The sequence below is a fragment of the Salvia hispanica genome, chromosome 3 (genome assembly GCF_023119035.1).
Source record: "Salvia hispanica cultivar TCC Black 2014 chromosome 3, UniMelb_Shisp_WGS_1.0, whole genome shotgun sequence".
Classification (NCBI taxonomy): Eukaryota; Viridiplantae; Streptophyta; class Magnoliopsida; order Lamiales; family Lamiaceae; genus Salvia; species Salvia hispanica.
Window position 1 is genome coordinate 20,146,625 of NC_062967.1, and position 27,576 is coordinate 20,174,200.

Here is a 27,576-nt window from a genome sequence, read left to right on the forward strand (position 1 = left end):
TAATTCATAATAGTACTTCATAATTAAAATATAATTATATAATATAAATTGTATAATAAATAATATTAATTATATTTTATAAATTACTTCCTCCGTCCCAGATTTGTAGTAACATTTTGCCATAAAAGTCCGTCCCACATTTGGAGTAACATTTAGAATTTACCATATTCGCACATAAAATTTTACCCCATTATTCACTAAAATTACACCCAAATGCCATTATTTATGTTAAAATAAATCAAAACAAAAATAAAAAACCAAATGTCAAAGAGGGACCCACCTTCAACCAACTCACTTCATTTATTACACACTTCATCATCTCACTTCATTTATTACCACTCTATCATCTCACTCCACCATCTCATTTCATTTATTACACACTCCATCTCTCACTTCATTAATCACACACTCTACCAATTCATTAAAACCCGTGCCATAACTAAATGTTACTACAAATGTGGGACGGAGGGAGTAATAATTAATCAATAAAGTCATAGTGAAATTTTAATTTATAAAATTTATTCAATTATAATATCCATAAATAATATAATTATAATATAATAATTATTATATCTATTATTATAATAAATGAGTATAATACTCCATGTAACTATAATTATAGTTATATTATTATATATTATGATGGATAATCCATATTTAAACTCGTAATAATAAATATAATTATATAATAATTATTATTTATAATTAATAATATATTAAAAAATTTACAATATTATTCTTTTTTATAAATAAAAAAATAATAAGTATATTTTTAGTTTGGTGTTTAAATTAAATATAAATTTATAATCTTGATATTTTCCAAACACGGGAAAGTAAAGTTACTAGGAATTATATTCCCGGGATTCACCTTCCTAGTAATCATTTTCCTTGCCAACTTTACTTTCCCGCCAACCAAACATGGTCTAAACGTCCATGATTCCATGAACTATTTTCGTAGTTCACTATTTTATTTACCTTTTGCAAGGCTTAAAGGAAATTTGAAAAATATAGACATGTTTTGATATTTTTCATTTTTCCAAATACTGTGTGACTGATGTTCTATCTAATTCATGGACCTGAAAGGTGCGAAATAAATTTTTGAGGGACTAATACTAAAGTACTCTGTACTATTTTTGTAATATAAATGGAGGTTATGTTCTTTAGCTTACACTTTAAAGTCAACTTCATAATTAATCCCTAAAAAAAATGAGATTTTGACCTTTTGGATCCCTAAAGTATAAAAAATCATGTTTTTGGGATTTGGATGAGAAGTAATTATGTTTATTATATCGGACTGATTAGTTTGCTCATGAGACTATAGATCAATGTTTTAAAAATCGGATTGATCGGCGAATCGACGAAGCTACTGGTTCATGGTTCAACCGGTCCAATCACTGGTCAAACCGTTTTACTGTTGCAAATACATATAATTGAGTATACAATATACAAAATATATTTAATTTACATATAATCAATAATATATAAAAAAATATTAACCTTATATTTCAGTTGTAATATAAATATTAAAATTTAGTAGTAAATGACTAAGTTTCATAAATATTTTTGTTGGTAAATAAAATTAAATATATGATTCATTACTTATTGTAGATAAAAAAATTTAATATTTTATATATAAATAGATAAATTTCATTGTAACTAAAAAAGTGTATTGAACGAAATATTTTATTATATTAAGTAATAATTAAACATAAATAATTAGTTATTTTATGTAAAAATATTAATATCAATGGTTAGTGTATATAAATTAAATAAATAGTACAAGAAAAATATTAATATTAAGTAATACTAATAAATTATATTTACATATAAAACATATTAAATTTATGTGTAATTACAAACTCATAAGTATATCGTAAAAATCTAATGATTATTAAAGCATAATTAAAACCGGAATATATTAAAATGAATTATTATTTTATGTGGATAAAAATATCATTTTTAGTGTATAAGAATAATTAATGTTCATATTATTTCAAAATTGTCATATGGTGGAGTGGTAAAAGTGTTAGTATATAGAGAAGAATGAGTTCAAGTCTGGCCAACAACAAATTTTAAAAAATTATTTTGTAAAGTAAGAAACCGGTTTCTGATTCACGATTGAACCGGTTGATTGTCCAGTCCGGTTTTTAAAACATTGTTATAGATGATGTATATTTTTTTTGTTCATTTACGTTATCATTTTCTGACTCAATCATAATTTAATTCATTTAAGTACTTAACAACTACTGACACTTAGATTAACGAATACATGACAAAATGCTTTCATATTTAATACTCCTCTACATATCATAATAAATGTCACATTTTCCTTTTTAGTTTATTCCATAAAAGAAGTAATATTTCTTTTTTTGGAAAGAGTTTCCTCATATTTATATAAATACACAATTTTCTTTCTCCACTTAACACATGATGCACTATTTATTAGCACTAAATATACCTGCAAGTATACAGGGTGGATCTAGTACAGCTAAAGGTGAGTACCGGGTTGTCGAACACGGGGAATAAGATCGCCAATTAGCTACCTTCTACTAAGCTTCTTTTACTATTTGGAGAACCAGAGAATTTGTGAAAACAATTAAATTGAAAACAGAAAGCGGATGACTGCAACACAAACTAGAGGTCGAATAAATGAGATAAGAGAATTTAAGGGATGTGCGTTCACAACTATGGTTATACAAATTCCAACTACAATACCCTAGCACAGTCTATACTTCGATAGGACGAGTCACATAAGTTCTGCCCATGCGGTACAAGCGTAGATTACTAACACTAGGGTTGTCCTTGAAAAGTCCTCACTCTCAATTAACAGTGTCGTTTTAAGGGAAGTTAATTGTTGTGTCTATTAAGTGGATCTAACTGCCAACCTCCTCTCACGATTATGTAGCAAGTTATAGCAGATCAGCATCGAATGTGTCACTCAAACATGCGGTATTACGGAACAACTTAAGGAAGAAACGAAGTATAAACAAAATGGATATTAAATAGAAAACGGAATTTATTTAAACCAAAAAGAGTTACTAACACATCCCTAGAATCCTATGAATTTAGTTACACATGATAGAATAATCTAAAAACATAATTTAAAGGGAAAAAAATGTAAACATAAGTACTAAAGTGATAAAACCCAAAGGTAGAATCCTGTAGCCTTGATCTTCACTTGACTTAGTCTCCAAACTCTTGCACAGTGATGAACTCTCAAATATTTTTGCTCTAGGGTTGTGAGGCAAACATATTTATCGTTCCAAATTAGTCCAGTGGCTACGAGATTCTCTCGAGCGATCGCTGCACACGTCCCAGCGGTTGCTGGGCGTCTTCAGACTTTTCAGCACAACTCTTCCGGAGCGGGCCGCTTCAAGCATAGCGGTCGCTGTGGGCCAGCGGTCGCTGCGACACACGCAGCAGGCCGCTGGGCGTCTTAAACGCGCTAGAATTCCATCTTCAACTTTTTCCTATCTTTTTGGCTCATACATGCATAATTCTCAAAAAACATGTCAAAATACCAAAATAGATAAAAATATGTGAAATATTGACATGAACTGCGATTTAGACACTAAAAGCAGACCAATTAAGGGCCCTAAAATAGTGCAAAATCCGAGCGTATCAACTGATGCACTATTTTTTAGCACTAAATAAACCTGCAAGTATACAGAGTATATATAGTATAGCCAAAGGTCAATACCGGATATCGAACACGGGGAAGGCAAACACAAAGTATCTATCCTCTACCAAGACTCAATTACTATCTGGAAAAGCAATAGGTTTTGCCACTCGGGCCATGAAACTGTATTATGACGGCTACAACGGCTGGTGGAGTTGACGGTGAACTATCCCGGGTGGAATTCTGAGGTATACAAGTGATCCTGACTCACGGAGAGGAACGAGAGGTATGGAGCTAGTCTCCGCTTTGGAATTAGAGCTTCCGAGAGCGGTTTCTAATTGTGACTTCTAAAATAAGTTGAGTCTCTCTTCATTCTTCATTCTTCATGTGACCTTCTATAGGTTGGCTTGCCCTAAAATTAGGGTTTTCCTTCCTTGTACAATGTCGCTTCTTAGCAATCCTCTTCTCTCCATCTCGAGCCTTTGGGCATGCATCCTAGTCAGTATTGCACCCTTCTAGCTTTCCTTTTCACATAACATTTTAAACCACCCTTATAGCGTCGTAATCATAATTTCAAATTATAAAAAGAGTTTTGAAAATAAAGCCCACGTCAAATGCTTAATCCAAAATTATATTCTTTCTCCTGCGATCACGATTCACTTGCGAGATATTACATTTGAATTTAAAAACACATAGATCAACACAAGGAATCAACAATAATTAAAATGCATGCATCCCTAGGCTTCGATTATTTTTATTGATAGGATTACAAATTTTCCAAATTAGAAACTTAGGTATTTCGATTAATTCCGGCCGCTCACGCCCCAAAATAATTATTTTAAAACAGCCCAATTCAACTACAATTGGTCCAAAGAATAAACACCAAAATTATCCAACAATGTAAACACTCAAGACAAGGCCCAAGACAGATTAAGTGTTGGCCCGAGAAGAAAGAAGAGAAAAAGTTCAAACAAATTAAGTGGCACTCCCTAATACACACGTATAGCCTCCAATTCCACGTAAAGTCAACACTCAAAACATTAAAGGGGTGAAATAAAAGAATCAAGTACTCCCTTCATCAACTCCACCGTGCACACACACACTCTCTCTCTACTGTAAAACTCCACCACGAACACCCAAATTTTCTCTTGTTTGCAACACTTAAAAGGAAGATTTCAGAGACGCGGACACACCAAATCCATCACACTCTCTCCCTCACTTCTCTCTCGGCAAGAACAAAACAAGATCCCAAACTTAAATGGAGAAATCCTTAAACCCATCGCCATCCAGCTATAGCACGGATCGAGCAGCTGCTGTCCGGCTTCAATTTGTAGCCCCGCACACCACCATCATTGCTCGGCACCGCAGCAGCCACTGTGTTGCCGCTCTGGCAGCCCCGTTTCCCCATTAAAGGTACGATCTTGATATATTTATGTCTGATTCTTAATCCAGGTTGCTTCGATTTAATAATTTAGTTGGGTATTATGTGAGATGCAAACGCATGAAAAGAAAAGAGAATTGGTTGCTGGGAGGTATATACCTTGAATAGATTTCGAAGGAACAAACGGTAACACCCTCTCTCAAGTTTGGTTCTCGGTTTTCTGACAGAGAGCTTCAATGAGCTGATATCAAAAACTTGTAGGTTAGAGAGGAGAGAAAAGTCGTTGAAAATTACCTTTAACTTGATTGGGTTTTGATAGGAAGAAATTTATTCTTGCAAGGAGCTTGAGTTTGATTGTGAACTTTGAACGTGGGACTGCAGGTTGTGTAGAAGCAGATATTGATAAGTAGCAAAACCATGTCGTCAAAGGAAGGGATAAATCTTAAGGATTTGTGAGGCAGATTACCTTGATTGAGTGGGAAAATATGAATAGTCACTGTTGTCGTCCTTGTGAGTTCTAGAGAGTGAATTTCAGATTGAGAGTTCTTGAGTTTTGGTGAGAGTGAAAAGTATGAGCAGCGGCTGTGTTTGATTTAGGGTAGCAGGATGAATAAATTGGTATGTAAAAATAGAATGAATCGAAGTTGAAAAACGTGATTAGGGTGTTACAAATTTGGGTGATTGATTGCACAATCAATCTAGAATTAATTGTAATTGATTGATTTTATTTGGGACTTGAGTTGCAGATTACATATGGGAGGAGAAAACGCATTAGAAGAAAGAGGATAAATCTTTGTAGATTTTCATTTATTTATTTTTCCACACATTCAAGTAAAGTCTTTCCGCTCAAGAAAAAGATTCCATAATTTAATTTAATTAATTTGGGCTCAAAACCCATGTATTTTATTTAAACTGTGAGGTCCACAATTTATATTTCACAAGATTTGTTTTGTTTTATTAATTTATTCTATTGTACCCAACACGAAATCGCGTCCAATAAATATTCCTCAGAAAAGGAACTATTTAAATTCAATTGAGGTTTCTCCGTCATAATTTCGAACTCATACAACATGTTATTAACTATTCAAATAACAAATAATTCACCAAACACCATTTATTTAATATGTAATGTCACGTAATAAACGAAGTTGACTCAGTCAATGCACAGTCAAAACCCAAAATCAAATTAGGTCACAAGAATATCAAATAATCATTTCACTCGTCATTTAATCCACATATTTCAAGGAATAAATCCAAAAAATTCTGGGTTCGAAAATTAAGGTTTAAAAAGTGGGGCGTTACATCGGCCTTGGACACCACTTTAGATTCATAATTGTGTCATACGAAGCGGCCACACTTCACATTTTCATAGGTGATTCTTAATTGAGTATCTTGCCATACTCGATCTCAGTGAGAACTCAATCTCCTCGAGATCTTTAGGAGTCATTAAAAGTCATAGACTTAGCCTCACCACTAGGAAAGTTTTTCAACACTCTATTGCTCTCTAGGGAATAGATGTGGATAAGTGTTTCACACGAACTCTCATAGCTTAGTTTTCTCATTGAACCAAGTTCTTGAGATCTCTAGTCATCAACACTATGATAATTCTTTAGTTTGTGGATTTCAAACTCATTCCCTCTAGCAGTTTATTTATTTGATCACGGTTTACCTCTTTGGTTATCGAATCCGCTAGATTATGATTATCTAATGACTTCACATAGTCAATTGTAATCACCCTTGTTGTGATCAAATGTCTCACAGTATTATGTCATCGATAAATATGTCATGACTTACCGTTATTGAATCCATTGTTTGCTCTGGCTTAGACTAACATGGAATAAGGAAATTCTTAAGTCATTTGGCTTCTTCATGATGCACTTTTTATTAGCACTAAATAAACCTGCTAGTATACAGAGTATATATAGTATAGCTAAAGGTCAGTACCGGATATCGAACACGAGGAAGGCAAACACAAAATGTCTATACTAAGACTCAATTACTATCTGGAAAAGCAAATAGGTTTTGAAAAACTTTTGAAAACTAGAAACAATAAAAAGTATATAACAACTAAAAGCAAATAAAACACGGAGATAAGCGATAGAGATAAGAAAATCCCAGGGATGTGCGTTCACAGTTATGGTTATACAAATTCCAACTACAATACCCTAGCATAGTTTATACTTTGAAAGGACGAGTCACCTAGCTTATGCTCATGCGATACAAACGTTGATTACAAAATTAGGGTTGTCAATCCTAACACGTAACTCCAAAAAGCTCCTAAGACCCTTGAAAAGTCCTCACTCTCAATTAACAGTGCCATTTTAGGGGAAGCTAACTGTAGCGTCTACTAAGTGAATCTAACTCGCTAGAACTCTGTCACATTTATGAAGCAAGTTATATTAAATCATACAAGATTGTGTCACTCAATCATGCAGCATCAGAACTACTAAGGGAAGAAACAAAGTAAAAACAAAACGGATATTAAATAGAAAAAGGAATTTGTATAACCAAAGTCGTTACTAACACATCCCTAGAATCCTATGAGTTTAATTACACATAATTGAATAAGCTAAAAACATAGATTGAAGGGAAGACAATTTGAACATAAAACTAAAGCAAATAAAACCCGTAGGTTGAATCCTTGTCGTTCTTGATGTTCTTGAAATCCTTCTCCAACTCCTTGCACAAGTGAAGTACTCTAGCTCTTGATCTCTATGAATTATTTTGCAAGTAGAAGCTCTCTTATTTGATGAAGCTTGAGGTCTTAGGGGAAAGCCAATCCTTTTTGTAGAAGGAAAAGATCTCCAAAATATGGTAAATCTAGGCGCAACTCTAGGGCTTCTCAGATTCGCCGTCTTTGTCACCGCACCTTGGCCGGTGGTCGCCGCGTTAGACTCCAGAGAGTCTGTTCCCTTGGCGGCGAACCACCACACGACTTTCGGCGGTCGCCGGACGAGACTTCTCTCCCAAGCGTATTTTTCCGAGGCGGACCGATGCATTGATCTGCCCGCCGGGCGCCGGCGGTCGCCGCACACATCCGCAGCGGTCGCCGGTCGCCGTCTGACTCCAGATTTCCAAACTTTGCGTTTTGGCTCCCTTTTTCGGCTTAATTATGCACGTTTCTCACAAAACACGTCAAAATACCAAAATAGACAATATATGCAAATAATGGACGTGTAGAGTGACTTTGACATAAAAAACGGACCAAATAATGGCCTTAAAATAGTGCAAAATCTGAGCGTATCAACTCCCCCAAACTTGCATTTTTGTTTGTCCTCGAACAAAACAATAAAGACACAAAAATAGGCGCACGGATTGCACAAGGACTAGACGTCATAATTGCCTCAAAAGATGAAAGAACAGATTAAGCATGTATTAACACAATCAAATCAAGCAAGGCTTATTAGTGTACTTTCATTACTAACTTGTGGAACACCTTGAATTCAAGCCCTCACATGTGACAAACTTCCAAAGATGGGAAGTGTTCTCTCACTCTCGAAGTGTATGAAGGTAATGTGTATATATATAGCACTCAAATCATGCATCATGCAAAGTTTACCATAGGCTTGCTCAAAGTCTAATCTCTCCTCTATTAGATGTGATTAAGCATCAAAAGTCTGAAAGATCTTTATCTTTGGTCGTAATGTAGGCTCTTCGGTAGGTGATGAATATTTGGCTAAAAAAGTGACTAAAAATAAAATATCCCAAGTAGAGTTAAAATGACTCCACTTTTCTATAACCCAAGACACTTCTAACACTTTATTTTCTCCTTCAACTCACTTTCCAATTCTTTTGATTATTTTCTTTTCTTCTTTTCACAACCTTTCACACTTTTTCTTTTTTTTTTCTTTTTTTTTCTTACACATCCTTTCTTTTCTTTTCTAAAATCAAGCACATATTTGAAATTTTTCTCAATTTCACAACTTGTACTTTCTTTACATTAAGCACACTACTTTCATACCTTCACCTTATCCCTCCAATTCCTTGCAAAATAAAATAGTAAAAACTAACTAACCCAAGGAATTGTCCTCATTATGTTGGCTTCCAAAGGAAAGGCTTAAAGGCTCAAAATTGGCTCCAAAGGGAAAAAAAAATTCAAAATTTGAGAGGTTCGAGAATTTTGGATAAAAGTAGGCTAGATAAGATGGCCAACCATCCTCCTAAATCAACTTAAACACTATGTAAACTTAGGCAAGACTAGGAGCAAGTTCTAGAAACATATACATGCATGCAGATAAATCACACAAGAATGAAATTTAGGCTCAAATTCTCACAAGGTATAAGCATGATTCAAGGCGAACAAGCAATTCACTAATTATGTACCTTTTCACCAAACAATCAAATCAAAACCTTAAGCCGTACTTAAACATAGATGGAATGTAATATCATTGGCAACTCGGTCTAAAGTGTGTCCTTAAACATGCGTGTTTCTAAGTTCTTCATGTTAAGTTCACGACATGGATTCAAGAAAACATTTTTAGAACACAAAATTCTTCTACGGGGTTTTGAAAAACAAAAACAAAAACTTTAACCTAAAACAAAAACCTAAACTCACGGTCCACCACTTCATCCCACCAAACTTATTTACAACAAAGTGTAAAATAAGTTTGTAGAGTTCGTAGGGACGTGAATAAACTACTGGAAAAAAAAAACATACCTTGAAAAATTTCGAGTCGAGGTTGAATGGGGAGAAAAATCGAAACATTTCAAAAAATCGCGCTGGAAATTGCGTCCAGGTGGCAGACCGCCGCAGCACATCTGGTGGCCGCCACAAAGAGGTCAGAACCTACGAAAAATTTTCCACGCACAAAAATTAAACTAAAACCAAAAATACTTAAAATTAAAGCAAAAATTGCCAGAAACATAAAAATAAATTGTCTTAAAGTATCCAAAAACATGGTACAAATGCTCATTTAAAGTCGTTGAGCTTGACGGGAAACGGGCGTTGAGGTCGTCGAATGCACCAATAAGATAGGCGATGTCGCCACTCGTTGTTTGGCGCTCTTGTCGAGCCTCGTTGGCCATCCGATGGAGCTCTTCAATCTCACGACGGCGATGCACGTATTCAAGCCTTTGTTGCTCCCAAAATTGTTGCTCCGCCATGCGCCAATCGCCTTGAGCCGTCCATCCTTGGCGGTTGTAGGCGTTCTCCCTTTGTTGCTCCGCCCAACGGGTGTCCCAAGTGTTGGACACGTTTTGCATGTAGGAGTAGATATCTCCTAGTTGGGCGGAGGTGTTTGCTTGAAACTCCTCATCGGGGTAAGGCCTTCCTCGGCGGCGGTTTGCTCTAGTCCGGCGGCGATGTCCCTCTACTTCCTTCTCTTCTTCTTCTTCGTGGCGGCGATGGGGCGGCGGTGTCGGCGGAACTTGACTCTCTTGGGCGTGCGAGTGCTCTCCTTCCTCGGTGTAGTGATCGATAGCATCAAAGGCAGAGTCATCATCGGCCTCAAAGATAGGGATGCAAGCCAGTATATTCTCCTTCCTAAACTCCCCGTTGATGGGGTTAGCCTCAATGGCTCTTCGGTGTGCCGGGGTGTTGAGCTTCCAATTGACTTGGTTAGCCCAAACATCGACCTTGTTCAACTGCGGGATGGGAACGGGGAAGTGATCCCCCGCCACTTGTAGGAAAAATCCTTGACCCCAATAATCGGTCTTTAATAGCCCCACCGAAAAGAGAACCTCATAGGTGATAAAGCGCTCACTGCCATCTTCCGTAAAACCCACAAAAGAAACCTCCAAACGCTCGGCGATGGCCGTAATCAAACCCCCACAACAAATAACACTGCCATCCTTCTTCGTGATCCGATCCACATAGAAAGTAAAAAGGGTTCCATAGTCGAATCCCTTCTTGTTGAGGAGGCACCATATCACATTCAACTCCGTTTGGGAGACACTTCCTCCCATCGACCCTAGCAAACATAAGTTGGGTCATAGCTCGGTGGAGGTACCTCAACACCGGGTTGCGGATTGAAGAAGACTTGGCATAGCCCACGGTGTGCTCGTGTTCATTCGTCATCGCACCCCAAACCTCATCAAAGTCGTAATCATTATCGGTCTCGGGGTTGGGGTCGAAGCAATGGAAGATTCCGCAAAGATCCTCCATGGTGAGCTAGTGTCATCGGTTGCCTAGGCGGAAATCGATGCTAAGCGGGATGTTTTGCCGGCGGTCCTTGGTGACCTTCAACGAGCTTAGGAACTCAAGAGTGTACTTCCTAAAAGACGGCCACTTCCTCTCGAACATGTATCGAAGGTCGTTCCCGTCACCTACGTCACACAACGCCCAAAAGTCCTCCGCGATCCCCAAGGTTTGAAGAGGGAAATCGTGGGGGTAGCCTTTTGCTCATCTGAGGCAATGACATAGTTCTTCGCATTCTCGGGATTTCCCTTTGATCCCATGTTCATTGTGTTGAGTGAGAATTGGAGAAGAAGAACTCTAACTTGTTGAGAATTGAGAGAATGAGAGTGTGGGTGTGTGAAATTGGTGATTTATAAAGGTGGGGGTAGTGTGCAAGGAAGGAATTTGAGAAGGAATGGGAGAAATAAAGGAACGGGGAAGGCAAACACAAAATTTCTATCATCTACTAAGACTCAATTAATATCTGGAAAAGCAAATAGGTTTTGCAAAACTTTTGAAAACTAGAAACAATAAAAAGCATATAACAACTAAAAGCAAATAAAACACGGAGATAAGCGATAGAGATAAGGGAATCCCAGGGATGTGCGTTCACAGTTATGGTTATACAAATTCCAACTACAATACCCTAGCACAGTTTAAACTTTGAAAAGACGAGTCACCTAGCTTATGCTCATGCGATACAAATGTTGATTACAAAATTAGGGTTGTCAATCCTAACACGTAACTCCAAAAAGCTCCTAAGACCCTTGAAAAGTCCTCACTCTCAATTACCAGTGTCGTTTTAAGGGAAGCTAACTGTAGCGTCTACTAAGTGAATCTAACTCGCTAGAACTCTGTCACGTTATGAAGCAAGTTATATTAAATCATACAAGATTGTGTCACTCAATCATGCATCATCAGAACTACTTAGGGAAGAAACAAAGTAAAAACAAAACGGATATTAAATAGAAAAATGAATTTGTATAACCAAAGTCGTTACTAACACATCCCTAGAATCCTATGAGTTTAGTTACACATAATTGAATAAGCTAAAAACATAGATTGAAGGGAAGACAATTTGAACATAAAACTAAAGCAAATAAAACTCGTAGGTTGAATCCTTGCCGTTCTTGATGTTCTTGAAATCCTTCTCCAACTCCTTGCACAAGTGAAGTACTCTAGCTCTTGATCTCTATGAATTATTTTGCAAGTAGAAGCTCTCTTATTTGATGAAACTTGAGGTCTTATTTATAGAGGAAAGCCAATCCTTGTTGTAGAAGAAAATGATCTCCAAAATATGGAAAATCTGGGCGCAAATATAGGGGCTTCTCTGATTCGCCGCCTTTCTCCGACAGGCCGCCGCACCTTGGCTGGCGGTCGCCGCGTTGGACTCCAGAGAGTCTGTTCCCTCGGCGGCGGACCGCCGCACGACTTCCGGCGGTCGCCGGATGAGACTTCTCTTCCAAGCGTATTTTTCCAAGGCGGACCGCTGCATTGATCTGCCCGCCGGGCGCCGCACACATCCGCGGCGGTCGCCGGTCGCCGTTTGACTCCAGATTTCCGGACTTTGCGTTTTGGCTCCCTTTTTCGGCTCAATTATGCACGTTTCTCACAAAACACGTCAAAATACCAAAATAGACAAAATATGCAAATAATGGACGTGTAGAGTGACTTTGACATCAAAAACGAACCAAGTAATGGCCTTAAAATAGTGCAAATTCCGAGCGTATTACTTCACCAGCTTTATCTAAAGCTACAAATTCTGATTTCATGGTTGACCAAGCTATACATGTATATTTCGTGGATTTCCACGATACAACACCACCGTTAAGTAAAGACGTATCCACTTGTTGAAAGTGAGTCTTTGTTGTCGGATATACAATTTGCATCACCGTACCCTTCAAGTACCGGGGGTATCTCGAGAACTGTAGCCCATGATTTTGAGTATGTTTTAAGTATCTCAAAACCCTTACCTTTACTTGGATTACTTGTGTAACGATTTAGCTTGTTCACGGCACAAGCTATGTCAGGTCGAGTGTAATTAGTCAAAAACATAATACACCCAATGACCCCTGCATATTCTTCTTGTGCAACAGGCTCGCTTTTGTTCTTGCTCAAGTGAATGTCAAGTTCAATAGGAGTCTTGACAGGCGCGCCATCATAGAAGTTGAATCTCTTTAATATTTTCTCAACATAATGAGATTATGTTAAGATGATTCCATCCGATGTTCTTAGAATCTTCATTCCATGAATTACATCGGCTAGACCCATGTCTTTCGTGTCAAAGTTTCAGTTTAACATGACTTTCGTATCGTTAATCACTTGAGTGTTACTACCCAAGATTAACATATCATCAGCGTAAAGACACACTATAACATAACTGTTAGAGTTTGTATACTAGAAATCACGTTTCGAGTGATTGAATACTGTAAAACTCTTATTTTATTTTTCAAGGAATAAAACAGATTATTTTTATCATAATGTTGTTATGTTTTACATTTAATGGATGTTAATTGCATGTTTAAATGTATAAGTTAACTTAACAAAGTCTAAGTCTTTGTTTTAGTAGACCGGTTGTGGGCGGCGTCCACTTTAAGATAAAACGGTCAATCCTAAACAAAAAAAAAAAAGAATTTCACAACCTAGGTGGAATTAGATTATCCATCGTGAAAGGTTGCAATGCCAGTCCGCATATTTCTAAGTCTTACTGAAATAAGACGACATTGGTGTGGTATAGCACTGAACGCTAACAGCAAGACTTGTCCTTGGGCTATCTATTGAAAGATGAGGTCTTGATAAATATTTGTTTCTTAATCAATGTAGGTTAGCATTGAGCATACGGTATTGATTATGCATTACCTTGACTTATCAAATGATGCGGGTTTTTTGTAACCCAATAATCCTGATATATTGGGTAGTGGTGATTAATATCTAGCGGTGCTAGGATTGCTATTATGTTGAATCGTGCGCGAGGCGAGTCTCGTTTGATAATGTCCTCAAGAGGAGCGCGAAACAAGGTTTTATTATTTGGAACCTAGCTAGTTGGAGTTTGATCACTCTATGAATAATAAATAAGCGTTTCATGCTAAGTCCACTTTTGGAATAAATAAGAAGTGCATTAAGGTCACAACACCCCCTAGTGTTATACATAAAACTAATATCAGCCATTGGATCACTAAATGGATTCTTCATACTGTAAATCCCGTCATTCGAAGTGGTCAATTGCATATTTCTGTAAATTGGGTGTCTTAAATCATGTATTTGTATGTGTTTTGTTTTTACATTATTTCACTAATGAGCTTCATTATCTGGTGAAAACTTGCATTTGTATGTGTTGTATTTTTACATTATTTCAGTAGATGAGCTACATTATGTGGTTAACTCTTGCATTTGTATGCGTAGTAATTGTACATTATTTTACCGGATGAGCTACATTATCTGGTTAGCTCTTGCATTTGTATATTATTTCACTGATGAACTACATTATTTGGTTAGCTCTTGTGTGTTGCATTTGTACATTATTTTACTGATTTGGTACATTATTTTCCATTTGTACATTGTTACATTATCTTGATACATTTTTCAGTTGTACGCGAAATTTATATTATTGCACTGATGTGGTATAATTTTTTGTATATTTTCTCATCAAAGTGATCTGACTTATCTATCTATATGATTGTGACTAGGTTCAAAGAGGGCAAGAATTTATTACTCTAACGACTTCGATGACAACATGCCCTTACGATTATTCCACTAGATTCGCCAACAATTGGAAGGAAACATCGAGGCACGGGCAAATAAGCGCAACAAGGACAACATACTCTACTTCAGAAGGCCGGCCACATAGTACATGAACATGACTAAGAAGTTGAACCCCAGACAAATTGAAGCTTGAATTCTTAAAACAATGTTTTCGTACTATGTAATTTGAAATGGGTTTGTAGGATTTTTTTTTCTAGATTTATGACGATGTAGAGCACTTGGAGTGGTTTGAATGTTTGTTTTTGAATGGTCGTGTCTTGGCAATTGAATGCTCTTTTTTTTAATGAATATTTACTGCATAATAACATAAAGTTACACTATTAAATAATATAGTATTAAAATCAATGTCCATATAAGTGACCCTTATACATTTTAATGTACATGCACATATTACTAACCCTTATAATTGTTCTCGTAATATTGCATTTTCTATGTTGTTGAATTTTATAATGAACATTTACAGCATAATAATGTAAACTTAAACTTGTAAATAATGTAGCATTAAAATACACGATCACTAAGCAACCCTTCAATTGGTCGAGTAATATTACATTAGTTATAAAGCACATATACATTACTAATGTAAATCATAATAATAATGTACGTTTCTGATAATGTAACGCATCATGACATAGTAATGTGCCATTGTAATAGAATAATTGGAAGAAGTGTATACAAGTCATAATAATGTAGTCATTCACTTAGAAATAATGTCTGAAAACTCATAAATAATGTAACCATTCACTGCCTAAACGAATGATGTAAAAAAATGCATACCTAATGTAGTCATTCACGAGTGAATAATAATGTACGAAAATTCATTGTTAATATAAGCATTCAGTAGTAAATAATGTAGATGTCAAAGCAGCTGTTAGAAACAATAGTTTGGAAAACAAATGAAAAAAATATCAAGATTTCTTCTTGTCATGATTATCTATGTTATGAAATCCAAAACAAAAAAAAAAAAACCGAAATTCAATGGATGTGGTGGTACTATACCCTAGCCCCATGGGTTGCTAAACCCAAGAGGAATGATTCAAACTTCCTACCATTAGTGATGGTTTTCGTTTGTGATTGGGTACTATAACCTAGCCCCATGGGTTGCTAAACCCAAGGGGAATGATTCAAACTTCCTACCCTTAACTCCCGGTCTTTGTCAAAGTTGTGTCAATGAATTTGTACTACAACCTAACCCCTTGGCTACTAAACCCTAGGGTTAGATATTAACTTCCGGCACAAACATAACTATACGTAAAACTATTATTACATGAGGTATTTCTACATTACATAACCAAAACCATACATTAGATTCTAGAAAATAAAGAGTGTCACCTGACTATTATAAAAAAAAACGCAAATTATACAAAGTTTTGATAAAAAAAAAATGCAAAACCCAATTTCTACATCAACTAACCAAAATAGCACATTAACTTATCAAATACTACGAGTGGCCCCAGAAAACCCTTTAAAAACGACTCCACGTTAACTAACCAAATTAGTACATTAACTTAACAAAAATTTGGGAGTGGCCTCGGAAAACTCTTTAAAAAATGACTATACATTAACTAACCACAATAGTACATTGTTTCACTGGAAATCTCTTTAAAAACGCAATACATAACATGAAAATCGCAACTTCTACATCAAATCACCACATGTTCTAAGCCAACAATGTTCCAAAAAATTATACAAAAATCAAACAACACACAAAGATCTAGAATTCATCTAAATTGAGTATTTGTAGATTACAAATCTACATTGCCTTCTTCTATCGTTGATCGAGTTGGTCGAGTTTTTGTGCGTGTAGGGATATAAAAAATAACAATTCGTCGTATGAATTTTGCTGAGTTTGTGTAGCGGAATCAATGTATAAATATACTTCTGCGTGAGTTTCTGTAGGTAGACAATTAAAAAAGGAAATAATATCAAATAAAATCAATAATAAAAGACAAGTCCTTATGGAAAAGGAGATAATCAAGGGAGTGCATAACCACTGCATTTGGCATCTCCCTAAACTAACCTTTTCGAATATTTTTAATAATTTTCTTAATTACACATGGCATGAAAATCAGCCATTACATGACAAAAATCATTTGTTTTATGTTTTACAAATATTTGTTGTAAGGACCTGAATACATCCCTATATATATATATATAAGACCTGAATACATCCCTATATATATATATATATATAGGGATATATTCAGGTCAGAGCGCTAAGTATAAGTAAAACTCAAAACACTTGCAGTCCATTGGATCATATGATCTAATGGTTAGATTAATGCCACGTGTCATCTAATAATGTAGAATTTTAGACTAATTATGTAGCTCGGATAATAATGTAGCATTTTAGTTTAATAATGTAACATTTTAGTTTAGAAATGTACAGTTTTAGTCTTACAATGTACATTTCTAGTCTAATAATGTACCTCGCCTAATAATGTAGATTTTTAGTATCATAATGTAACAAATCACAGCCATCCAATCTAATGATCCAAGGGCTGTGATTTGTGTTGTGTTTTACGCTAAGATGCTGTAAGGACCCTAACACACCCCTATATATATATATATATATATATATATATATATATATATCCAACTAAGGCAAAAATTTGTTTCTACTTCAACCATTTGGTTCTAATAGGAATCAAGCCATCTCCAATAGCTTAATATTTCCCATGGAGTTTGCAGCTACTAAGGTGGAGGACTGGCCACGCCAACACACAGATGAGATGAACTGGGCAGTGTCATCCACTTCATCACCGGACAGTGGATCTGTGCTGTTGAATTTGAACGACAGTGCAGGCATCGGGAGGGCCTTGTGGTAGACAAAAACCTGTGCAACAAATGCAACAATCAGATGATGAATGAAGCTTGCATTATTATGTAATGTGGTTCTTATATCCGTGGTGTTTATTATATGAAACAACTTATATACTCCATACTACAAAATCTACACAATACTGGCATCAACAACAAACTAAATCTAACTCAGCAAATCACTCAAGAGGCTCCCGGAAGCACTTTATTCAAGACAAGGAATAAGATAGTTGTTAATTAACTGGCTACGATGAATGTTATACGAAGTTCAGGCTTCCAGCTCCTTTCTCTATCATGCTACTCAGAATGATAAAGATATTCAACATGATGAAATATTAGATTTCAAGAGCTTCTCAAGATGACTCTAGGCATGTAGCAAACTTAGTAGGTTGAAAATATGAATTTAACCTGTTAAGATTATATTTCATTGTCTTCTTTTAATATTCTTATACTACATCTTCCTTCTAATTAGGACCACCAGATAACGTGATAGGAATTCCTCATTACCTTAATTAGTTCTGCCACTTTGTGTTCAGGAGTTAAATTAGTTTGTGGTGGGAAGACTATGTTTTAAAAAAAAAAAAAAAAAACTCTTATATAAAGGAGAAAATTAGAAATGATGTCAAGAGGGCTCGAACTCGGCACCTCAAACAATAATGTCTAAGCTCTTTGCCGCTAGGACAAAGGCTTTGGACGGAAGACTATGTTTTATTTGTATCCATCTTTTGTGCTGGTATTAGAACCCTTTTGATTTACATTCAGCAGATTTGTTGGGCAGGGAGTTGTTTCTTTGCCATTTTTAAATAATCCATCACCTTTGCTCTTTTCTAGTCTGTCTCGGACCCATAACTGTTATCAATACGCAACGTACATCGGCCTAGTGAGAGCTAATTCAGGGTAACGATTTGGCAGGTCTCTACAGAGAGGAGTAACCAAATAATGTTTCAGCCAGTGACTTATTTCATGCCACAGAACGGATCCAAGAGCTAAAAACAATATAAGTTATTCCTACTTTTCTAGTCCATAGCCACAACCTTTGACTAGGACAAGCTGTGAAGTTGGGGACACTATCCTTCTATCGTCTCTTTGAGATTATACCCAGGGAAGGGGGCATCAAAATCAAGAAAAGGTCATTAGATATTACGATGAAGGCATACATCAGAGACAAAACAATTCATCTCTAAAACAAGTAAATATGAAGCAAAAGAAAAAAAATACCTCATTTGTTTCTGAGCCGGTGGCAATATAACCATCCGATACAGACAAGCCAACAAAATTCTGCAATGGCGATATATTCTATCAGTATCTACATGCGTTCATATATTTGGGTATTTCATGGGAATAAAATTGAAAACCAGGACACATGGAAGGTGCTTAACATCAATATATCAACTCTAAGAAGAAGTTCAGCATTGTTACCGCAAGATTTTGTCTTAGTTTTACAAGATAGCACGTGAACTGAATAAGAAAATCCACTTTTCGAAGTATGAGGTTATCGCAATGAGGATGAAATTTTTAATGGCTTTCAGGAAAACATATGGTAACCGGGAAGGTAAAAAATGGAGCACAAGATGACCTACTAGAGAATGTTGCAACAAGTTATGCAAAATATAAGGTTCATACGAACTTAAATGTGAGTCCATAATGGCAACTTGGTCTTGAATCGAATCAGAAGGTGGAGAAAACCGCTTACAGGCAAACATATAATCCAAAAATGCCACAACAAAACCAAATCTGAATGAGGGAAAAGATACCTTTACATTCAGGTGGCCTGTGAATGACTGCATGGGACAATCAAGAACTTTTGAAGTACACGTCGACAGATCCCAGAGCTTTAGTGTGTTATCCGTAGAGGCTGAGACAAGAGTTGTTGAATCGATGAACTTCACATAACTCACTGTCTTTTTGTGCCCAACGAGAGTACATAATGGCATTTTTGAGGACCGAAGATCATAATAGTATATCTTATGATCTGCTGAGCCAAATGCAAGAGTACGACCGGAATCTGTGGGGAATTGAACACAGCAGACATTGGCCTTTGTCTTAATGGTATCGACACTTACTCCCTGCAGTAGCAGCCCATGTAAGAAAAACAACTTATTACACATCCAGAATTAAACCCACAAGCAACGATAACTAGATGCTTTAGTACGTTTAGTTTCAAAGCTGACATCCACCAAGTGCAAAAGTAGAATTGCCTGATTGATATTCCAGAGCTTAACTGAACCATCATCGCTGCCACTGGCCAGCATTGTCGGATCTGCCACTGAGAAATCAACAGACCAAACACGTCGCTCGTGTTCTCTCATTTCCATGAAAGTCTGAGTCCTTGTGACATCCCATACCTGGAAATTATACCAAGCAAAACAATGAAGATTGGATAACAAGAGCATATGTTATTTAAAATTTGGGCTTTTAGAGATACCATCTTACCTGCACCACACCTTCAAAGTTACTCGAAGCAATCTGGCCTTTAATGTAGCTATTCCAACATATGCTGCTAAGCTTCGATCTACTAACCATTTCAACAACTGGATAATGAATATCACGATCTTCGTTCAAGATTGAATTGTACTCAAAAACTTTGATTTTCTTATTTACACCAGCACTCGCGAAAAACTCCCCATCACGGTCAAAACTAAGGGAGCATACAAGATTTGATGAATTTAAGAGATCTCCTTGCTTTAAATCTGCCTTAACTTTTAGCTTGCTAAAGGAAAGATATTTACACAATCCTTCTAGGAATGTATTAACCCATCCATTTGGCTTTTGCTCAATGCTCCGATCTCTTGACGATGGGTTACTAATGGAACTTCTTTCGGTTGCTATATTAGACCCTCCTCTGCCATCACTACTGACTTGAGATGGTCTTGCCAACGACCTACACGCTGTTTTTACAGATCTGCGTCTTGTTAGAAAATAAGCTGATTCCAATTTACGGAAATTCTTCATCAGCCGAGAACTTTTGGACAGAAAGCTTCCTCGAATCTCGGATTTCTGATTTATATATGCATGCTCTTCTAAGTCATCTGGGGCAGTCGTATCAAGGCCCTGTCTGATTCTCTTTCTTGACCCTGAGCTACCAGAATCATCATCATCTGCGCTGTTCATTAAATTGGGACCTGGCCCTGAACTCTTACCCAACTCTATGCTTGGATCTCCTTTCATCCTGAGAGAGGTCTGCAGTTTCGTGACTTCATCTATGTCAGAGGATATAAGTGACATAGTTTCATTCAAGTTATCAGCTGCTTCTTGCTTCATCTGTTGCAGTATCAAGAGAAATTCCAGCAATAGCTCCTGCTCCTCTATCATTTCTCGAAGGTCTATGGCTGCTTCACGTTTTTCTATCTCTTTTCTAGGTTCGTTCAAGAACTCACTTTGCAATAGTTCGCTGTCATGATATAAATATAAGAATGGGTAAAGAATTGGGAAACAGAAATTGAATGAAACCATAATTGAGTTAAACATAAAGCGCACAGCCATGAAAAGATATTAGCTAGCGCAAAGAAATTGTACTCCCTCCGTTCTATAGTAGTAGAGTAAGTCATTTTTTCATTTTGGGCGTTCCATAGCAGTAGAGTCATTTCCTTTTTTTTAGTAAAAAGTAACAAATGTTCCCACTCTTACTTTTCCCTCACTCTTACTTCATTATCTCTACTTTTTCCTCTGTTCTACTTTATTATCTTTTTATTTAATACGTCACACACCTTTTTCTTAATCTCCGTACCGGAAAGAAATGCTTCCACTACTATGGAACGGAGGGAGTAATTAATAGGTAGGAATTGAATGAAACATATCGTGACAGTAAATACATCATCATCTACATTCCATTCAACTGGGGCAAAGGGAGTTGTCAAGTTACAAAGTTACTGAATACTGAATATTCCCGAAAACATCGACCAAGTTACAAAGTTCGAACCAAGAGCTTTCCCATATTTCCGAAAACGTCATTTTCCAGCAGTTCAATAGTTTACACAAACAAATCTCAAATTTGATGGTGCATGCAATATAATTCAACATGACACAAATGTCAGACAATCAAGCAGAAATTCTATATGATCTGAACTTGAGCAAAAATTACACTTGATGTATACAAACTCACACCTCATTTTGGGCCGGCTACTTGGCACTGGGTGCAGCAGCCATAAGCAAAACGAAGCTTCTTTAGGCCACTTAAGAAGAAGCTGTGGAGGGAGGACACGGTGTCTCAGGCTTGCCATAGTTGAGATTTTCTCTTCCAGGGAATTAAAAGTGCAAAACAACTGCTCATATATAGACATGTCATTAAGATTCTTGAATACTGCATTTAACTGAACACACACGCTAATTCTAACGCAGCACCATGTCATGGAAGAAAATTAGTATATTAGTTCAGAACATCTGCTGAGCACTGACCTCAAATAATAAGACACCAAGCTGATAAATATCTGAAGCGCACGAATTCGGATCACCAGAAACCTCTTCTGGAGTGGTGTACCAATTGGACTCCAAGATCATTATTTGCTTCATGGGAAACGACTGCTTCTTGTACCCCGTTGTTCGCTCATTGGCAGCACCTTCCTGAGCATGCACAGCTTGGCCTGAACTCGACTGCAAACAGCTGCTTGCAGAGTTAATCTGTGAGGCCGGGTTCCTAGAAAGATTAGCATCCTGCACGCCCGACTGACTCCTAGAGTGCTGCGACACAGGAGGCACAACCGAAGGTGAACCCTTGAGTTCAGCCCTTTGGCTGTTTGATCCATACTCGGGGGAATCCGAGCCGGAATCCGAGGAAGAGGCAGACTCAATGAACAACACTCGGTTGTACGCGGACATAATGAAACAGGAAGGCCTAACATTGTGAACTACAATCCCTTGTGAATGAGCCAAGTTCACTGCATCTACAATCTGAGAGAAAATATGCAAGCACTCAAAGGCATCCACAGTCCTATCCGGGTTATCCAACCACTTCCTCAAACTAACATCGTTGCATTCCGCAGGGCGGGCAACCAGCCCACCTGCCTCAGCCCCGACAAGGAGAGCCCTATGGCTATTGACATGAGTCCAAGGCATCCCTTTCCTGACAGAATCATGGCTACTATTATCTCCTGAAAATCTGACAGCACCTGGCCTCAAAATCCTAGAATTTCTGATAAAGAATGAAGAATTCAAACCCCTAGAGCTATCAGACCTCTCCCAACCAGACTCGGATGAGCCCTCCATAACTAACCACCTCTCACTATCAGTATACTTACATGAATTCCAGGATACAAACACAAACATAAAGAATTGCACAATGACTTGATCCACAAGATTTCAACACTTTCTTTTGCCATTCGGAATCAAGAGAACATCATTCCCATAAAATAATAACCAATATATGCCGCAAAAGAATTAGAGTCAGCTAGTTGCCTGTTGATCATATAGAGTTAGCATACGAATCTCTTAACAGTTGATAATTCTAAAACTCCACCACACATACAATCATAGTAAAGATATATCTAGAGAGAGAGAGATGAGTTATGAGCAAGAGAGGAGAGCAGCATCAGAGATTATGAGGGAGAGAGGAAGAGAGAGAGAGTGTAGGCCGAGCAAAATCCAAAACAACACGAACCACACAAACTGATACTATACTTTTTCCTCACATCCCAACACCAAAAATAATCAGTGTGCTTTTTCCCTTAAATGAAAGTACCACAGCCTCACAAAATTCTCCACTACCCCCAAACAAAAAAAGAATAAGGAAACGACAAAAACAAAAAACTAAATGTTCAAAGCATACAGACCTGTAACTTCATCGAATTCATTTTTTTCACATCGTAAATTGCGATCAGTGCCAGATGCGGAAAGAAACGATTTTGTGAGAAGATTTACAAACCCTAAACTAAATGGAGCTAGCCCTTGTTTTGTTTATCTACAACTCCCGCTTCCATTCATGTAAACCGGCGACGTGTCTCATTCTCGTCTTCAACCTCAAGATTTGTCCTTTTTCAAACAGAATTTATATAGTCGTGAATTAGGATTATTAAATCATTTCTTTTCTTTCTGAGCTCCATTTTTTTATTCAGTACACAGCACAATTACCCATGATCGGACCCAGAAATCACAAATGGTCAAAGATTAAATTACATGCCCATAGCCAACAACATGCCACTAAAATATTCCTAAGCAGACATCAGAGCATTAGAGCATCCACAATGGTAATAGGTATTCATAAGCCAGCCAGCCACTCTCTCTCCACAATGGTAATAGGTATTCATAAGCCAGCCAGCCACTCTCTCTCCTCATCAGCACTAAAAATTCACCTACCACATCATCATTTTAATCAAATAGGCTAGCCTAAGGTCAGCCACAGGCTAACCGCAATAAAAATAATTCAAAAACAACTATATTTGCGGAATTAAATTTACGATAAATTACGAAATTAAATTTACGAGATATATACGGGAAAATTCATTAACTTCATTTAAAAAAAGTATATTTATTTTAAAAAAATTACATAATAAAGAAAAAACAATCGCCGTGCAATCTTTCGTGCCCACAACTCTTCAATTATATCCTTTTGGAGTTGAATATGAGCATCAACTTGGCGCATGTCGGCATGTGCCTGGAGACGGCCGGCTTCATCGTGAGGTACCCCCCTTCGTACGTTGGGGGTGGCCACGTCGTGGCTTGGACCGGCTGCATCGGTATCGTCATTGGCCCAACTAGTCAGATGTACGCCTTCGTCTTCGACGATCATGTTGTGCATGATAATGCGGCGTACATTATATCGGCAATGCTTTTGACATCCTACAAACGCGTTGGACCATTAATTGCCGCCCATCGAGGCCTGGAGCACACCAAATGCGCGCTCCACGTCCTTGCGCGCCGACTCCCGCCGTTCCGCAAAGTATGTCTTCCTGTCATCATTTGCGTGCCTGATCGTCTTAACAAAGATAGGCCACCTAGGGTATATCTCATCTGCCAAGTAGTAGCCCATATCATGCGGTTGTCGTTGGCCATAAATGAGACGGTTGGACCGATGCCCTAACACTTCTCGTTGAAGAGGGCGACGAGTTGAGGACGTTGAGGTCGTTGTTCGACCCGGCTACCCGAAAATACGCATGCCAGATCCACGGCCGGTAATCGGCTACGGCCTCGAGGATCATCGAGGGATTCTTTCCCTTATAGCCGGTCGTGTAGGCCCCCTTTCGAGCAGTTGGACAGTTCTTCCACTCCCAATGCATACAATCTATGCTGCCTAACATCCCGGGGAACTCATGCTGCTCCCCGTGCATCTGCATCGAGATCCTGACAATCTTGGGGGGTAGGGCTTCGAAGGTATTGATCACCGAAAATTTGAATCACGCCACGACGAGAAAAACTTCAGACATTCCAGAGCCGTCGACTCACCGATGTGGAGGTACTCATCCCACATGTCTGCCACGCCTCCATAGGCCAACTGCCTGATTGTCGTCATGCACTTTTGAATAGGGGTATGGCCGGGTCTGCCAGCGGCATCGTGCCTGAAGCGGAAATACAGATATCGACGCTCCAAAGCGTCAACGATACGCATAAACAACTCCCTACGCATTCTAAAACGCCGCCTGAACATGTTTGCGCGAAACCGCGGGTCCGGAGCGAAGTAGTCGACATATAGCCGCTGATGTGCAGCTACGTGATCTCGATCAATCAACGCTGCTCGGCGGTGGACAACGGGTCGAGGGCGAGGTATCGCCTGCTGTTCGACCCTTTGCATGTGCCGCTCTATCTCGCGGTTCATGTAGGCCTCCATAGCCTCGTTCATCCGTCGTTCGTACTCCTCAAAGCATCCCCACCACTACCACCACTACCACCACCCGCGTTACTCGATCGCTCGATGTTGCTCTTGTACGGAAATGTAGAGAGAGAAAAAACTCGTTAAAACAAGTGGTGCAAATGAAAATGAAACTAAAATCGCGTATATATAGTGTTTCAACAATTTTCAAAAAAAATAAAATAAAAAATAGCGCTGGCCGATCGGCACGCCACAATGGCGGCCAGCGCTCGCAAATCGGCGTGCGCTCGCCTATTCTCTCGCCGAATTTGCGCTGGTCGATTCCAATGGTTCGGCTAGCGACGCGAATCGGCTAGCCGATGGGCTAGCCGCTATTGGAGATGCTCTTAGGATTAATTTTAACTTAATCGCAAGGTGTTAAAAAATTAACTCTGTAAAAAACAATTCTTTTGTTAGCCCAATTAACATAGCCTAGTCGACGCCATAGATTTTTATTGGATTAATTTCAGAGTAAAGGTCATTTTCTAGTCATTTTACACTTTCGGTCTTATACATTAACTTTTGAATTATTGAATTCTGAATAAATGAAAATTGTCCGCATTCGGGCATGAGATGTTATGTAAGTATTTCCTCCGTCCGTCATTAGGAATCTCATTTCTTGACAGCAAAGTTTCAATAAATGTTAAGAAAATTGGGTGAAAAAAAGTTAGTGGAATAGGGGGACATTAGTTTTAAATAAAATATGAGTGGAATGAGTTAGTGGAAGGTGAGATCCTATTACCATTTATGGTAAAAGTGAACCGGGACTCCTTTCTGCGGACGGACTAAAATGGAAAAATGAGACTCCTATTCGCAGACGAATGGAGTATTGTTTTGTGAGTAGATAAAGTAAAGTGGGGAAAAAAATGATGTTCCCATTTATAAAAACATTTCATTTTTAATGGGACAATAAAAAATTGTCATTTTACGATTTTGGTCTAGTACATTAACTTTTGAATTATTGAATCCTGAACAAATAAAAACGGTCCGCATTTGGTCCATTTGACTAGATTAGTATATTTTCTAATTAATATTAATACCTAATCTCTACAACATCTTCTCCACCCACAAAACATTTTTCTTTCTGCATATTTCATTTGGAAATTGAGGGCATCGATATCTGATCATTTTGCTTTTGATTGGTGTGCATTTTCATTTTGTATGTTTGTGCATCCCCTTATTTCATACTCCTATAAGAAAAAATAAAACCCTTTTTCTTTATTCTTCTTCACAATGATTCTGATTTAAAAATCTCCACAACCCCTCACCTCTTCTCTCCCTACATCGAAACCAGCCGTCGTCGTCGCTTACTGGGACCAGCCATCATCGCCCGCTGATGGGCTGGCTGACGCCTTTTCAATAGTCTCTCTTCCCTCTCCTCAACGGTGGAATCTACTCCAAATTTTACGATCTTTTCTTCAATGAAATCGCCAATGACATTCCATTCAGTCTAAGCAGCCTTCTCTTCTCCAGAATTGGTTCCCTCCATTGATTCCGCCGACATCACGTTGCTTATCCAAGAGGGCGTGAAGCCAAGGAGGAGTACAAGAAGACTGGGAAGCTTCCGCATTGAGCTTGACTGTGAAGCTTTGGGTCCGAGCCCGAAAGATAACGCGAAATTTCAATTCGAAGCTCGACTGCAGAGGTTTTAGATGTAATAATATCAGTTGGGAACAACTATTATTTTAAATGCCTATTATTTGTTATTCTATTTTTTTTATTTATCCTACATTTTTCCTCTTTTATAAATTATTTTATTTTCTCCATTTAACTCAATAAATATCTATTCTTTGGTACACTACCTAAAATAAACTCTTTACTCATATCTTGCACGAAGTATATGATTATGAACATAATTGATAACTATAAATATCGTTAGATGCGCATCGTGCAGGGGCTAGACTAGATTTATATTATTATTAAATTCTATATTTCTATATTTGAATACATATTATTATTTTTTTACATATATGATCAATTTAATATTATGAATTCTGTATCATAAATGTCATTTGATACATAAATTTATTGTTTTGAGTTATACAGTTCATGGTGTGATTGGTAGCACCGCAGAGGATTTGAGTTCGAAAATTTAATAAATT

General features: G+C 37.5%; 1 protein-coding gene and 2 long non-coding RNA genes across 7 annotated transcripts; 1 reads left to right on the forward strand and 2 right to left on the reverse strand.

The window, feature by feature from the left end:
* The first annotated feature begins 4,893 nt into the window (after window positions 1-4,893).
* On the forward strand, window positions 4,894-5,734 carry LOC125211522. The gene is made up of 2 exons (XR_007174530.1): window positions 4,894-5,032; window positions 5,382-5,734. It is a non-coding gene; the product is annotated as an uncharacterized LOC125211522 (long non-coding RNA).
* On the reverse strand, window positions 5,028-5,603 carry LOC125211523. The gene is made up of 3 exons (XR_007174531.1): window positions 5,467-5,603; window positions 5,295-5,375; window positions 5,028-5,220 (listed from the first exon to the last, which is right to left on the reverse strand). It is a non-coding gene; the product is annotated as an uncharacterized LOC125211523 (long non-coding RNA).
* Window positions 5,735-17,405: 11,671 nt separating the features above from the next.
* Window positions 17,406-23,655, reverse strand: LOC125214838 (protein SPA1-RELATED 4-like). 5 transcript variants are annotated; one of them, XM_048116015.1, is made up of 8 exons: window positions 23,463-23,655; window positions 22,093-23,088; window positions 21,802-21,959; window positions 20,131-21,088; window positions 19,896-20,042; window positions 19,452-19,763; window positions 18,916-18,975; window positions 17,406-17,713 (listed from the first exon to the last, which is right to left on the reverse strand). In XM_048116015.1, the coding sequence occupies exons 2-8, from the start codon at window positions 22,957-22,959 to the stop codon at window positions 17,525-17,527; spliced, it is 2,691 nt and encodes an 896-aa protein (XP_047971972.1). In that variant the 5' UTR covers window positions 22,960-23,088; window positions 23,463-23,655; the 3' UTR covers window positions 17,406-17,524. The 5 variants fall into 5 exon arrangements, with proteins under 5 accessions (XP_047971972.1, XP_047971974.1, XP_047971973.1 ...); XM_048116017.1 differs by having other exon boundaries at window positions 22,093-22,756; window positions 23,463-23,652; XM_048116016.1 differs by having other exon boundaries at window positions 22,093-22,792; window positions 23,463-23,652.
* Window positions 23,656-27,576: the final 3,921 nt, after the last annotated feature.

What these genes read in the sequence shown, in the direction of transcription:
- LOC125214838 (XM_048116015.1), bottom strand. Translation starts at nt 22,959, where the DNA reads ATGTTTGTGTTTGTATCCTGGAATTCATGTAAGTATACTGATAGTGAG. An exon ending in ACTTTGAAGGTGTGGTGCAG is followed by an intron (nt 20,043 to 20,130) that starts GTAAGATGGTAT and finishes TATAATTTCCAG; the next exon opens with GTATGGGATGTCACAAGGAC. An exon ending in AGCTCTGGAATATCAATCAG is followed by an intron (nt 19,764 to 19,895) that starts GCAATTCTACTT and finishes CTGCTACTGCAG; the next exon opens with GGAGTAAGTGTCGATACCAT.